Genomic DNA, 16164 nt, shown 5'->3' on the forward strand with positions numbered 1-16164 from the left:
TGGCTTATTTTTTGTTTATTTCAGGTGGATTGTTGTATATGAATGAATGAAACCTTTATTGCCTCTAGGGGAATTTGCCTTAACACATAAGTGACATAATATGAACGGCATTTAGAAATAAAATCATTAAAAACATCATTAAAGCATCTCATGATTACATGTAGAAGGTTTAAAAGTTTGATTATATGGCATTTGTTCCTCTTCCAATTAGTATGATTGTATTAATGAAATGTAACCTTAGAACAAGTATACCGGTTGTTACTGTAGTGTTTCAGAGTTCAAAGGTCATAGACCATTTCATCTTCAGTACTGCCAGCTGCTCAGTCTCTTCCTGCATTCAGTACACAGACCAACAGAGCGTCCTTCAAGATTGTGTCTTTGAATTTACGATTTAGTCAAATATGAATATATCATCAGCATTAAGGAAAAGATAAACACTAGCTGTAGCTCCTTACAGGTTATGTTCGGGGCTAATCAGACCATCAGTAAATAATGTGGCATGCACTGACGTCAGTATCTGACATTTCAAGAGGAAGGACCACCAATAATTATATTGTACATAACTCATTATAATACAAACTCCTTTACATCAGAGATGCACAAAACACTTTTTTCAGTTCTGATCCGATTATGATACATATGTACCGATACTAATGTGGATTCTGATATAGTAAACATATATATATATATATATATATATAATAGTGTTTTGTAGTTGTTGGAATTATGTGTAAGGCCACACAAAGCTGTAGTAAAGCCAGCATTACATTTCTTATTCATATAGCAAAGACATTAAATAAATAAATGATTCCAGATACATTAGTTTGAACAGGAAGCAGCAGAAACTGAGGTTTCCAAATTAAATATCTTAAACTGAACTGCAAGAGTTGTACTTTTCATCACATAAAAGGAGCTGTTCCATCTCTGAATGTCTTGATGTAGACGATTTGTGAGCACTTTGCAGTTCAGTATGAAAGTCTTTAAATTGAGACTGTTAGTTGAGAGTGTTTCAATGCCCAATGATCTTTCTCGATCTGTGCCGTCAGTCAGATATGTAAATCACGTCAGTACCGCATACCGATGTCAGATCAGATCTGTCCCTGTCTCGTTTGCAGAGCTCATTTGAAGAAGAATTACGAAGACGTAAGTAACCATTCACATGTTTATTAAAACCATGTTTTCATGAGGGGGGGGGTTTCCACATCGGATCACTTCTAACTTAGCACACTGATTTCATTAAAAAAAAATGTGATTTACCATCACCATCACACATGACCTTCAATCTGCTCAACAGGACCTTTTATGATCTGATGGGCGATAACAAATGTGATATGCTCTACCGCTCACCTGTTTATGAAAAGCAGCAAAACAGTAATACAATACAAACGATGCTCTTTAGTTAATGAAAACAAAACAGTCGAGACATGAAGATTAAACAAAACTCTGTAGCTCTGAGTTTAAAATCGTATTAAACCATTCGCTCCTATAACAGGGATGTTACGTTAGAGATTCTACCGCAGTAGTTTGGCAAAGAGGATCAAAAGGCTTCTGTGCAAGGCTGTGTGGTGCCACGAGGTCTATCAAAACCAAGCCTTGCCTAATCGCTCTCACTAATGTAGTCGAGCCTGTGACACATTTACTGTCTGCAATATCCTCCAGCACATGTAAACACTGTAAATAGACAAGAGCCAGTGCAATCCAAGATAAATAACGGGTTCATCAGTTAAGTGTACAAAAAAACCAAAAAAACAGATGAAGCAGGTTCAGCTTGAGGTAAAAAAACACAAACATTAAAGTGACTTCAGGAGAGTATGTTGAATAAAGGAGCACAAGAGAATCACTAAATTCATATGGCTTAAACAGTCGGAAAAATCATTCTCTGAAGAGGTGAAATCACTTTGAGATTTCAGGCTGTGACGGTCTCAAATAAATATTCCCAAGGAAAGCCTTCATAATCTGCTGTAGAGAACGCAACCACCTACACTACTCCTAATCATAAGACTGCATGTGAAGGTTGTGCTACGTGTGTTTTTGTTCCATAAAATGTGAGTGCAACTTAATGATGAATGTATCTGAGGGGAGGGGGGGGCTCTCTATAGCAATTTCCAGATGAGGAACAGCCAGCCCCAGACCAGTTTTTTTTTTTTTTTTTTTGTTGTCAGAGTGTAACAGGACAGCTGCTACATGATGAAAACATCTGTAAGCAGCTGCTCTGTTGTAAGCAGCGGCCATGAAATGCACAATGCACGATATATCGAGCAAACAGCGAGCAAAGCACTGAATGTTGTAGTTTGATGAGGCCACACAAGCACAATCGAGGAAGCTGTAACAACAACACCAGCGCGTGTTGGGAGTGCTGCAGCGAGCCGGTTTGGTGTTCCAGACGCTTCTCCTGCTCAGTGTCATGTACGTAATCGCGTCAAGTATTCAGTGGATCAAAAGACACATTTATGGTTTGATGCTAAGTGTTAACACGCACGGCAACAACAGTCATACAAAGCTGAAACACCAGAAATATGTAATATCCCTTTAAAACTTGCTCGTTGTCTTGCCTGTTTCTAAACTTTGGTAATAAATATGTGATCTTCTCTTCATACTCGTATTTTTTTTTCTGGTCAAAAGACTCGAGGTGGAGTCTACAAGTTTGGTCAGAAGCAAAGAATAACACATCACTAAGGTACTTCATTTCCCTTTTTTTCCTTCAGAGTAAGAATCATCACTCTCGATTCCAAAGCGTGATCTGGAAAACGGCTTTCAGATTCGCTCTTCCTTTTTCTTTTCGTGTTGTTCAGAATAGGTCCTTTAAATCACAGATTTGTAATATTCAAACTGGTGAAGATGTCACAAGCTCAGGGAAATGCAGAGAGCCGAGATGAAGTAGAATAGAGGTGTTCAGTTGTGCGTAGCATGAGGCACTGGTCTGTGCATCCCTCTGGATCTGTCCCCCCTTGTCCACGGGGGGGTCTATTGGGTCTTCCACACATTGTTCAGAAGTTTGACCACCTCCTCATATAAGACGAAAACTATGGCCACGTCCAGGCACACCCTGCCCAGCCTGGGAACCGTTCCTTTGTAGAACCTGTGGGAAGCAGAAGAAGAGATCAGGATGATTTGTCCCGTCTTCAAAGTGAAATGGCACCCAGGAGCAGGATCAGGGTCAACTTACGCCTGAGGTCCTTCCTGCTTCAAGATCTGGAAGGCACAGTCCACTGTGTTTTTGTACCGATACGCCTCCAAACCCTGCAACAAACAGATACTCTTGAAGTCTTGAATTTGAAGACCAGAGGAGGAGAGTGATTAAAAAAAAAAAACATCACATATTGTGCTTTCTACCTGCATCCTCGTCTTCACCACATCCAGAGGTGTATTTCCAAAGACGCTGGCAGCTCCTGCAGTCGCCCCGAACATTGCTGTGACGATTGGGTGCATTTCTTTTCTGGGGTCATCACCTAAAGAAGCCGGAGATTGGATCCAAGGAAAATGAAAAAAAAAAAAAACAGAAGAAAAATGCATCGATACAAGTGGACATGTCGACCAAAAAGACTGGATTTTGTGCTGCCGTAAAATGTTTCCTCACCTTTGTACCAATTACGCAGCAAGTTCATCACATAGAATCGGATGGCCTGATTGGTTCCTTGTTTGAGCACAGTCGCTGTCAGACCTTGATACGTCCCTCTCACTCCTAAGCGATTCAAACACAGTTCATTATGAGGTCTCGAACAGATTAAGTTTGAGTCTCTCTTACCATGTGGGTTCATCCTGCTCTCTTACCCTGTTCTCTGATGATCTCACTAACTCCATGGAAGAATCCTCTGTAGCGAGGTCTGAGGGAACACTGGTCATGGATCAGCTTCACCTGGAGGAAGAGACGGAGCTATTTGATCAGTGCACTGTTCTTTCAGAGCATGGAAAGAAGTAGAAGAAGGGGACAACAGCGTCCACAGACCTTCAGCGTCTCCATTGGGCAGACGATCACGATTGCTTCTGTAATGCCGGCTCCTAGACCACACAGAAGGCTCCGCGTGTTGTCCAGCCGGCCTGTCGCGTCTCGCATCGGGTTACTGAGCATTTCGAACGTGCCGAACCTGCGAGAGACAGAAGGGAATATAGTGACGAAAAAAAACAAAAAAGGGAGGCAGTGATGTATTGATTCCTCTACAGGTTATAGTTTGTACATTGCAACTAGCAAATTTTTAATAGTCAGATAAATGATTTAAGAAACAACAACTGATCAAACAGAGCAACTGTAGCTAACATTTGATGGTTCCAGTTTCTAAAATGTATGAATTTTCCCCTCAAAATTTAAGTTAATTAAACTTCCAAACTCAGTGAACTCTCTAGCTTTCCCACTGTTGGACAAAATAAGACTTTTTGTTGTTGTTGTTTCCATATCAGGTTTTTTTTTAATTGGTGCTGGTGCTTTGAAGACCAGGCAGTGAATCAATAAATTGGGAAATGAACCTACAGAATAATCAACAATATTATAGACCCGACAAATGTGGCTGCCTTTAACTTATTGGATGCCAAAAAAAATGCTGTGTCACTGCTTTGACAGAAGTTAACACATCACATTTCAAGATTAAAACCCTTCCCCTCTGTTTTGCAACATGGATGCAGGACGCAACGGCTCTCACATGCTGCTGATTAAAGATATTTGAATTGTTCAAATACAAGTGTATATGCTCTAGATATTGAATGCATCGTCACCTCACTGCAGACTTGGGTATAGATCCGTAAAGCAGGGAGCTGAGGCCGCGATACAACCCTCTGAGGCCGTGATCCTGCACGGTCAGCTTCACACAGTCACCTGCCCACACACACACACACACACACACACACACACACACACACACACACACACACACACACACAGAGAGTGTCAGGGAGAGTCGAGTGAGTGACCCAGCAGCAGACTTGGCACATAAACCTGCAGTCATACATGTCCCAGTGACCTACCGATCCCTCTGTACCGCGGAGGGTTCGCTCTCTCGTCTAGCTGCAGCTGGGTCTTGACATACTCTGTTGGGAAGGTGATGCAGATCTCGATTCCTCCTGCTATGCCACCTGAGGGAGGGGAGAGGTTAGAAAAAAAAAATGGCAGTAAGATCACTGGGCAGAATTGTTCTTGAATGTTCTGGTTGCAGGAGTCAAGTGTGCTTATACAGAATCGTCAAGGTAAGATGGATTTAGCCCAGATGGGAGCTGATGCTTGATCTATACTTTGTGTTTTAATGAATGCTGAGTGATGTGATTACACAGCAGTGGCTGTATTGAGCTGGAATTAATAGCTAATGGCCACAGACAACCACCCCCCCCCCCCCCCCAGTATGGAGCGTAAATCTTTCTGCATTACCTATTTTACCAGACATCATCTTAATGAATAGACTGCCAGTAATAAAGAAAGATGGAAAGGAAACATGCAACTACATCATGCACTACTGTAGCATCACTGCTGGCTCAGTGACCCAGTTCTGCATGGATAGCCTTTATGGCGACAGACTGAGATTAGGCTGTGCTGTGCAAAAAAAAAAAAAAAGCAATAGCAGACTATGGAGGGGCGGGGTGGGGGGGGTCTGCAAGATACATAGTTGTGTTGCTATATCCACCTGCAAGGATAGCCTTTCCAGGATGCGTGATTTTCCTCCCTCCGACTGCAGCGGCCGCCAGGTTCCTCCTCGCCGCGTAGGACCGCTGGTGAGCCGGCAGAGAGCCGAGCCCCGCGGCGGCCAGACGCCGGGCTGAAGACTGCTGATGCGGGGCAGAGCTCGCTGATCCTCTCCTCACGCCGGAGCTCTCACAAGGCCCCTCACACACCGAAAACGGCTTCAGCAGCGAGGACATTTTGTCGGTGAAATCTCTCTGTGTTGTGAGGATGATCTCAGCCAGACAATGTCACACAACATCAACAACACAGAGGGCAGGACCAATGTGGTGGCAGCAGAGAGAGAGAGCATCAATATTCAAATAGCGGTCAGGTGATGGAGGAGGCGATTGGCTCGGGCGCTCCTTAATACCATTACACATGTCACGTGACCAGGCATGACTATTGTGGACCAATAGTCATGCAGGAGGATGTTTTGGAGATGTGCAAAGGCTAATTTGTGGTCTGACTGTCAGCTGCTATGACAATCCACAACAGTTACCACCAGTGCATTAAGAGAATGGAATTAAAGCTCTCATCAGATACTTGTACTTGCACTGTCAATATGTGACAACACATTTGACCTCATAAGCTGCAAATGAAAACATAACCCAAGTCAGGTTGGCATTCATTCATTTTGAAGGAGTTGAACATTTACCTGAATTGCTAATTAAATTTTTTACACTGTTGTATTTGTACTTCATGAGCTAGATTGTTGATGGATGGATGGATGTAAAGATGAATATATATGGCAACATGTTGCATTTGGATTCCATGTACTACAATTAAATCAACCACTTATAATACACAGTATTTATATTTAAAAAGGGTTTAAATTATGGGCAAGAATGTTACATGAGTAGGACATCACGATACATAGGTAACACGTACATTTACCCTCTGATCTATCGAAAATGTGCAATGCCTATAATTTATAGGTTAAATCATATAAAGTAAATAAACAAAGATTATTTGGACCCAGGCAGTGTCATGTGCCACACAATCAGGAGTTTGGTATACCACTGTTGCAGCTTAATCCTTGTTGCCTTAAATAGTTCTCCCTCCATGCCAGGGCAAACACACACACACACACACACACATACATACACACATTGCCTCCCCCAATCACCATTTATAATGAAACTAGGTCAGTGTTCCCACCCTCAGCCCCCACCCCCTCTCAGAACAACACCGACACAGGGAGTCAGTGTCAAACCTATAATGTCCAGTTATTATTTATGTGGTTCATTGATTTGCAAAAACAGAGGATTTTAATGCTGCATTCTTTTTATTTTGTGGTTGTCCACAAGCACCTTTGTGTTCATACAAAGGGGTAGACCATGACATAAAGGTCCAGTTCAGGTGGCAGGCCCAGGTAGGGACACAATATTTGCTCCAGCTGTTCCTCCTTCTCTTCAATTTCATCTTCCATGGAGTAGATTCTCACCTTGAAGACATCAACATCAGTGTTATCTCAGAATATGAATGTAAATGTCATTCAGGTGGTGTGGATTATTTTTTTGTCTCACTTTGATCTTGTTGAGTAAGCTTCTTTTAGTCAGTCTCATGTGCAGCAGCCTCTCCATGGTCCTCAAGTCCAAGAAAGCCCAGACTCTCAGCTGCTCCAGACGTTCACACACTTTGACCAACCCCAGCAGCTCTTCATCCAGGGATTCTTCACTGTTTCTCAGGTCAAGGGACAAAAACTATGGACAGGAAAGATCAAGGTTACCTTCAACACATTCTCATTGACTGAATGTACAAATTGAAATCAGTTATATTTGTATTTTGTAAACTGTAACATATAGACCAAGGATTTCCAGAATATGAAGGACATTTGCTTTAGCTGCAAAACACAACAAATAGGCCTAAAACAAAAAACGACACGTGTTCAAGGCAGTAACAACATTCTGTATGAAGACCCACATTTTGGCTAATGTATCCAATATCATTTGAACCAGTCATAAACCTGACATGGAATCATTAATTATTATTTCAAACTTGGCAGTAGCAGCAATTGCCCTAAAAAAACTCTTTTCCAGGTTTATATAATTTAATTTCATGTCAACATTTAATGTCAACAACAGCACAAGCAAGCCTGTGATCAGTCTATTAAAATGTGAGTGATAATCATAATATATCACATTTTTTAAAGAACAATATTTCTCTTTACACTTTGTAGTGATTGGTTGGACTTCAAAATAAATCCAACTTTTAGCTCAAAATATCAGCCAGTGACACAAAATCCAGTTTAACAACGTCATCTCTCCACACTTTCTGCCCAGTTGTCCTGCTGCTTGTTTGGCACCCTGACCTGCAGACTGCGTCTGTACTGAGGCAGCAGGTCACGGAGGACAGGCTTGGCGCTCCAGTCTTCGTCAGTGGAGTAGGAACCTGTCATGTTGAATTCTGTCAGGGGAATCTCAGGCAACAGGATCCTTGCAAGCCTGTTAGTGTCAATGACTTGCTCCACTGTGATCCTGACCTTTAGCTCTGGGCAGGTTGAGACCAAATTTGACCATGAGTTGCCAAACACCAGCTTTAGAGGGGGAATGAAGCAGAGACAGAAATGAACAATGAAAACCTGAGAGAGCGGGTAGGGGGGCATTTTCAATTTCTTTTTTCATTTTTTGATGCTTCTTGCTATTTTAGCGTATATTTACACAAGGGATACTCTTCTAAAAGCATTATTGGTGAGAGGAACAGTTCACTTAGACATTATGGGAGAATGACAGATTCTGCAGGTGTTTGTCCTTACACTTTGATCCTCTTAACTGACATTTCTTATTTTGTAACTATACTCTATAACTATAACTATACTCACTACTTATTTCATTGCTTTGAGATTGACCATCATCTGGAGGGACATTGGACTTCTTTTTTGTTAAAAATAACTAATAACTAAAACATTTAGTGTTTTTTTTTTTTTTAATCTTATTGTTAAATTACTATCACTTCTATCACTGTCACTTCTTTCTTTTTCTTTTTTTAGATTGTTAGGACTCTTAGCCCAATGCCCAGTATTCACTATCATTGCCTAAACAGTTGTTGATAAAAGCATGAATATGACTCCTTCCTTGCAACCTGTCAAACAACAGTATGACATTATTATATTAGTTCAGCTTTCCACAGTGACCAGAAAATGGCCACCTTGTGAACATGGTCAATGGTTTTCACTCTTCAGTGAAATCACACTTCTGCTGTCAGTGTAAGCATTATTTATTGGGGATGGTCAACTGGCCCAAAGGCTGCCCAATTGGCAAATTATTTGTTTTATTTCTTGCCTACCTGTTGATGGGGCTCATGCAAACTGCAGTGCAGCGAGAGACTTTGCAAGGGGTTCCCATCTCTACCCTGTTCTTGCTGTCCTCTGTGCTGGAGGGCCGTTAGCAGCTCGTCTGACAGCCAGGAGTAACTAAGGGTCAGGTAAGTGAGGCCTGGCAGTTGACACAGGATGCAGGGAACACTGGGGTTCAGATGGACATTGGTTAATGAGCCTGAGAAGAATCCCCTCAAGTCCAAAGACGAGATGTAGCACCTGGGGGTCAAACGTGTCTGAGAAAGTGCCAGTGCAGACAACACCTCCAGACCCTAGGTTAAGAGGAAAAAGGACTGTTTATTTATAAATCACTTATAATCTTCTGAACACTATAAATGCTTGAAATACATGGAAACATTCAAATGTGGAAATGAGAAGCCTGAACTCCAATATGTGGATAACCCACTCTCTTATTTTGGGTCAACAAATCTAGGCACTAAGTGATCATCATACATTTTTCCGCCATAGGGGTTATGCATCTTGATAGTTTCTTTCAATAATCTAATACTATATGAATGAGCTGGAAATAGTCAGTCACTGTTAGGTTGGGGTCATTTCTGTAGTAGATGAACAATGGTGAAATCGTGAAACAGACTGTGGATCATCTTAGATTTATTCAGCCATGGTCAGACAACACAGAAACACAACACACATGGCTGACAAAGTGCAGACCATCGCTGACCCATGCTGACCAAGATCTCACAATCATTGACAATCATTGGCAAAGTGGCCATCATGGGCAAAATGGCAAAATGGCCAAGTCTTCATCACACAGTGTGGCTTATATTCTGCTAGAAGGTACAGCCCACAAATTCCTTTCCATTTGGGTACATCACTATAAAACAATAAAGATGACATGACACTGATTTGTATACGTAACAGATGTAGACTCTCTGTCTAGCAAACAGTTGTTGACAACATATGGTTGGCTCCTATCTAAACATAGATCTGCTACAATTTACATGTTTCACCATATAAGGTTACAGCTTCACAGACCCAAAAGTAGAATTACCCTAAGATGGTTGACACAATTTAAAGATATGTCCACAAAATTATCAAGATGAATGAATCCATGAAAATACGTACTAACAGTCACCAACAGGGAGACTGCAGAAAACTGCTCAGTGACACTGATGATTCTGCACACTTGAGAATTCAGTGTTAAAGATTTATTTATTCACACATAGAAACACCTCTAGTCCTAGCCCTCCCCTGAGGGAGGTTTGATTTATCAGTGACATTATACGTGACCCTGTTGTGAAGCCCCTTTGACATATCTGCTTACACATTATTTTACTAATGGTGTTAACCTCACATGGGGAAGGGAGTTTCGCATCCCATTCAGACAAACAGAGGTGAGCTTTGAGCCTCCTGTTTGGAGGAACTCAATCAGACTGTGCACTATGGAGCTCCTGAGGCTTGTTGTCCAGGGGGTCCGTTCCAACTCCATCTTTACAATGGAAAGTGACCGGAGCGGGGCCTTTACACTGTGGAAGCCAAGGAGAGTTCAGTTTGTTGGCATGTCAGTTAAAGTCTAAGGCAGGGCTGAATTGTTTAAAATGTAGATTATGATTGGGTGGGCCAGACACACTCCTTTACCTTGTAAGCTCGGACAACAGCCCGGTGAGAGTCTGCTCCAACCGCCGGGCTATCGAGGACTTGCGTGGGGGACACAGACACACCTCAAGTGACTCCAGATAGACTCCTAGACTGCGGGCGTAGGCAACAGCAGAGCAGTACTCAGACTGGGTGTATTTGGATAGACGGCCGTTGAAGTGGAAGAAGCGGAAGCGCCAGAGAGATGGAGAGTGCATGACTTGGTGCCAGTGACAACTAACCAGATCTGCACTCACACGATCTTCATCGGAAAGACACCTGAAGACATGGCGGAGGCACACATCAGGAAGTGACCCCCAACCACCTGCCCTCTCTGAGCTATCGCTTTGACCTTTATCTATCAGGTTGTAGATGTCTCCTCCTGGCTTCTCTTCACTGGTAGTTTGCATTGGTTCAAAGCTCTCATCCATACTGGCTTGTTTAATCCAAGTATCTCTGGCTTAATCTGAGGAGAGGATGGTTAGGAGTTTGTTATTAAGAGGGTTTTATATAATTCAATTACATTTTTCATGAAAGGTTGAGGAAGAAATATGCCTCAGAAAGAGACCGAGTGATTACCTGAAGCTGCATGCAGTCCAGCAGTAGAAAAGTAAATGATTACAGAGAAGGATCCTTCCTCAGTATGTTCTATTGGACCCTATTGTGACATCACAAGCACCCAGTTCTGTTCTATTCCAAACAAAATACTCCATCCAATCAAATCCAATGCAAACTGTTACCAGACATTCAAACACAAACATTCACTGACACATATAAACAAGTGGTAACCATTTCTTATCAAACACCCTTTATAATGAGTTTAAGAGGCCTGATCATTTTTTATGTCGAAATGTTCCTCTTCCCTCCCCATCAACACAGGTCATGCTGTATAGACTGGTGGAGCCCCATCTCAGGCCAAAACCAAGAGGCAACCTCCAGTGTTAAAAAATATAACCAATGCAGAAATCCCCCTTTAGAGCCCATTCTAAAATGCTTATTTCAACAGCAGGAATAAACATGTTTACAGCATGGAACAAAAACAGTTTTGGTCTATAGTCATTTCTTTATTAGTGAAAACTGTACAGGGGTTGAATTATTTCCATAACGCATCCATTGTGATCATATTAAAGCTAAGAGTTATGGGGTGCCGATTGTAAAAACGTTGTTATATATATTTTTAAGATATATTTTCAATATTTAGTTAATATCCTTCACATTTAGCTCGCTAATTCAAGGGGCGTGGAATTACATGATTTGCATATTTAAAAAAAATTTAGCTTTACACTTGGCGTCACATTTAGATATAGATTTAGATTTAACATTTAGATTTAGAGTTAACATTTAGATATAGATATAACATTTAGATTTAGAGTTAACATTTAGATATAGATATAACATTTAGATTTAGAGTTAACATTTAGATTTAGCGTTAACATTTAGATATAGATATAACATTTAGATTTTACATGATGTATTATTAAATATTTCTTCAACACTTTTATTTCTTCAATTATTTATGTGTAAAACGAGCTAAATGTGAAGGATATTAACTAAATATTGAAAATATATCTAAACTATATTGCCTATATAACAACGTTTTTACAATCAACACCCCATAAAGAGTAGCCTATACTAAATTAGAGCCGTGGCTGAGTTGACTGACAGGTGCCCGCAGTGTAGCCATTTACCCGCCTCAGCTCCACCTCTTTGCTTGTGGATAGATTGACCAAAAAGAGAAGAAGAGATAGCATTTACAATTTGGGGGCTACCATCGTTGTGCTTCAAAACGCCTCTTCAATAAGTACATCACTGAGACAACATCCTCTTTTTGTGGACAAAACACAAACTTTAAAGACAAAGGAAAAACAAAGAAAAATGCCAAATGCTGGATAAAAAAAAAACAGCCTTTCTGAATCTCATTTATGGGGAAACAAAGCTTGAAAAATATGTGTTCATGTATTCCTTTCTATACTTATTTTTAGTGCCAAGAGACACCTGCAGTCTTAATATTCAGAGGATGTTAAGCAAAATAAAAAGGCAGACTGTTTTGTAGACATGCAGTTTATTTGAATGAACACATCATTAAAAATATCCGATTGTACCAGAATCATCACATTAACTCAATAGAGATTAAACATGGCTTGTGTAAACAGACAGATATCTAGCAGTAATAGATATTGCACCATTATTCTTTAAAATAGACATTTTTCTCCGCTCGTTATTTCTTTGTGTTCCTCAGTCCCTCAAACAGCAGACACTTTGCCTAAACACAAAGACAGAAAACAACAGTAAGAGGCTCTTCAGTAAACATGTGTGCTGTGGCATGTTTATTGGAAACTGTGGGCTTATGGGTCTATTAATGTCTGTGGGTGTTTATAAGCGTCTGTGCCAACCTCATGCCAGCGCAGTGTGTCAGCAGGCAACCCCAGATGACAGTGTGGGCAGGTGTGTGTCTGATCAGGCATCTCCTGGTTTCTCTGCCCCCAGCACGGCCCCTCGCTGCCCCACAGGGGGCGACACGTGGAGTGGGAGGACCAAGCTACACCAAAGTGAGGTCTAGGATCTGTTTGGTAGTTTACTTTCTGGCCACTAGAGGGCAGTGTTGACAAAGGATCTGTGTCTTCCTGCAACACAGAAACAGGGGATCGTGGCATTACCTCGAATTATGATCCGCCCTATAATAAAAGTGAACAGCAACTTTAAAATGTGATTCTTCGTCAACAAAGAGCCCATAATCCCTTATCTATTAGTGATAATTAAAACCATGAGCCATTCCTCAGACACTAACTTCATGAACAATGCTGATACTCAGCATTTCAGCTTTTTAATTTAAATGAACATCTTAATGATTAGCAGGATTGGTTTGGAAAATTATTTGACTTTTGAATTGACATTAAAAAGCAATAAAACTCTTCTTATTGTAAAGTTTCCTGTGATATGATAATATGAAAAGAAGAGTAGTATTGTGACAAGATTTAGAATCATTCTTTTAAGAAAAAGCTTCGACAAGGGAAAAAGAGCCAGAACTTGTGCCAGAAATGAGATTTTCTGACATATAAAATCAATTAAACCAATCCAATAATCCAGATAATCCAAAATCCAAGTGAATTTATGTTTGGTCATAAATGTTGAAACCTGTTTTGGAGTTTCAGGATGATACTCAGAGTCAAGAGACCTCAGGCAATACCAGCAAGGCTCAGACGGTCGATCTGTGAAGACACCAACACTTAAGCATAACAAAGTATTGAGTGTTAACCACTGACTTTATAAAAAGATGGATGGAGCATCTGCACCTCCTATTGTACAAAAGAAAGCATAAACAACCCCCTAAAGGGAGCTGACATTTTGCGCTAGTGACATTATATGCAGCCAGAAGCTCCCACCCTTATGCAGCTTTAGACTCTTGAAGTTATGGAAAATTCAATGACTCTTGTGTTATTGTTTGCTGTGCTTCCTCTCTCCGATCCTCCTTTACTCTGCTAATCAGGTGCACAGAGCGCTTCAGGAGCTGCATTTGTCACCAGAGATGTCAATCGTGGCACTTTAGCCAATGTTATTGCATCAAATGACTTATTTAAACTAAACTTATAAATAAACACTTGGACATAAATTAGCATAAGAGCTAACTTTAGAGACATTAACCATGATTGAGAAACATTTATTTGACTTGTTGTTTCATTTTCTAGTTGGACCTATATCCCTTCTGTTAACATGGGGGAGATGTGTTTTATGACTTGTAACCAGTCAGGAGAACTTCAAATGTCTTTGGTTTCACTTTTGGGTAGATGTCATGCTGTCCATCTTTTTATACAGTGTATGGTGTAAAACTTTTTTTTAAAGTCTTCATATGAGCATTTTCTGGTAATATATTAGAAGCTAGTGTGTATGCGGATGTGTGTCACTAACTCTGTGTGTTGGAGGTATGGGATGACACTGAAGTGGGGGTCAGCTCGTCCTCTGATGGCAGGGGGCACAATGGGAGGCAGTCATTATCATCCTGTGTGTTTGTGTCTGTCTGAGGCTCCTGGGGTAAGATCTCTGCGGCTGTGTTACATTGACCCTCTTCGACCTTTAACATTAACAAAATACAAAGAACAAAATACGTATTCATCATCACTTATTATGCTACTTTTCATTTATTTCACTCTGATGACTGTACATCCACATTTTAGATTAGAAATAGTGAGAAACAGTTTCTGCAAAACCTGCCCAGACAGGGCTCTACCTCTCTGCTACAGGCTCCACTGTCAGCCAGGATGTCTTCTTCCTCTGGTGCTTTGAGGGTTTGGGTCTCACTGCTCTCTTCTCTGCAGATCAGAGTTGTTGTTTCAGCCTGGATAGGAGTCGTCCCACTGAGGTTTGAGAAAAGGAAATAAAAACATGCCCTCCTAACCGCCTGACCAGAAGGTTATCAGCCAATCAATCTTCAAGGGATTACACAGACACAACCTCTACTGTTACAAACGAGCACCTCATTAGTCACAAACATTCACACTCCCCTTGCCTTACCTTTGGGTGATCTCTCCTTGTTCCTCCCTCTCTTCCGCCATCCCTGCTCATGTGTCTCCCTCCCAGGGTGCCTGATGTCTTACTGCCTCTCAACCCCACCGTTTCTTTCCCTTTCCCGCTGTTTCTTTCCTTTTCCTACAGTTTCTTTCTTTTCTGCAGCACACCAGTATGTTCTCCTCTCTGCTTGTCGCTCCGCTGTCTCCCTTCCCTCCCTCTCTGTGTGTGAAACGGAAACTCCAGGCCTTCAATATTTCATGTGTCTGAATAGCTCACAAGCAGGTCTCTGTAAAGAGTAATCAGGTGAGGGCTCTGGTTCCTCTGTGCTGTGGTCTGCTTTGACATAAGAAAGTCTGTGAAAACACCAACACTGAATGCAAAATAAGTTCCTTAAAGACTGCTCCAACAGCCCACAAAGACCACAATGTTTAAAGCATATCTTCTATTCAGCCCCAAGGGAAGGATAATAACAAAAGCATAATAACAAAATGGATTTGTTTTGTCCCTTCAAAGTTTAGATTCATGAATCATTCTAAGTCATCTGTTATTACCTTTTCTGTTCTGCAGATTAGGCCTTCTTTTTTTTGTCAATGACTGATTTCAAACTGAAATGATTAGTTGATTTAGTCTGCTGACAGACGATAAGGTCAACTAGGCATACATTTTTTGACAAATTTCACATTTCAAGCTTCTAAACTGCAGAGTCTCTTCTTCTTTTTCTTTAATGATACTTAACAGACATTGTGTCTGTCTTTGATAAGGGATGTAAAGAGAAACAAACAAGGATGAAGACCTCAACTTAGTTGGCTATTTAGTAAATTGGCAAATTGTCACACTTTTAATTCGGGATCAGTCCTATGGTCCCACAGCCCTATGTTCCCACATTTCTAAGATTTTTCTCAAAATTAAACCCTATGTTCCCACATTTCTAGGACATTTTCAAAATTAGGTGTTGTCTTCCTACATTTCCCTTCAATTTAAGCCCTATCCTCCCACACAATTTTTTTGTTTTGTTTCTTTATTTAAAAGGACAATGTGCACTTACATTAAATGTTTGGGTGCACCAGATTTAGCTAAAAGCCACATTCCATCTGTAGTCCAT

The 16164-nt window shown here is 40.9% G+C and overlaps 3 protein-coding genes across 3 annotated transcripts; all 3 read right to left on the minus strand.

Moving 5' to 3' along the window:
* Positions 1-1148: 1148 nt before the first annotated feature.
* On the minus strand, positions 1149-6281 carry slc25a1a (solute carrier family 25 member 1a). Its single transcript, XM_020659356.3, has 9 exons — positions 5607-6281; positions 4957-5064; positions 4708-4807; positions 3947-4085; positions 3772-3856; positions 3578-3682; positions 3334-3449; positions 3167-3240; positions 1149-3079 (listed from the first exon to the last, which is right to left on the minus strand). Exons 1-9 carry the CDS (start codon positions 5839-5841, stop codon positions 2965-2967), a joined length of 1077 nt encoding a protein of 358 aa, XP_020515012.1. The 5' UTR covers positions 5842-6281; the 3' UTR covers positions 1149-2964.
* Positions 6282-6962: 681 nt separating this feature from the next.
* LOC110003790 (F-box only protein 39-like) lies at positions 6963-10987 on the minus strand. Its single transcript, XM_020659353.1, has 6 exons — positions 10560-10987; positions 10276-10447; positions 8930-9232; positions 7956-8180; positions 7171-7347; positions 6963-7088 (listed from the first exon to the last, which is right to left on the minus strand). Exons 1-6 carry the CDS (start codon positions 10985-10987, stop codon positions 6963-6965), a joined length of 1431 nt encoding a protein of 476 aa, XP_020515009.1.
* A 1625-nt stretch (positions 10988-12612) lies between these two features.
* On the minus strand, positions 12613-15352 carry LOC136182408 (uncharacterized). Its single transcript, XM_065963001.1, has 6 exons — positions 15066-15352; positions 14782-14908; positions 14463-14625; positions 13692-13765; positions 12950-13180; positions 12613-12819 (listed from the first exon to the last, which is right to left on the minus strand). The coding sequence occupies exons 1-6, from the start codon at positions 15104-15106 to the stop codon at positions 12775-12777; spliced, it is 681 nt and encodes a 226-aa protein (XP_065819073.1). The 5' UTR covers positions 15107-15352; the 3' UTR covers positions 12613-12774.
* Between the last annotated feature and the right edge of the window lie 812 nt (positions 15353-16164).

Source organism: Labrus bergylta, chromosome 14 (assembly GCF_963930695.1).
Source record: "Labrus bergylta chromosome 14, fLabBer1.1, whole genome shotgun sequence".
Classification (NCBI taxonomy): Eukaryota; Metazoa; Chordata; class Actinopteri; order Labriformes; family Labridae; genus Labrus; species Labrus bergylta.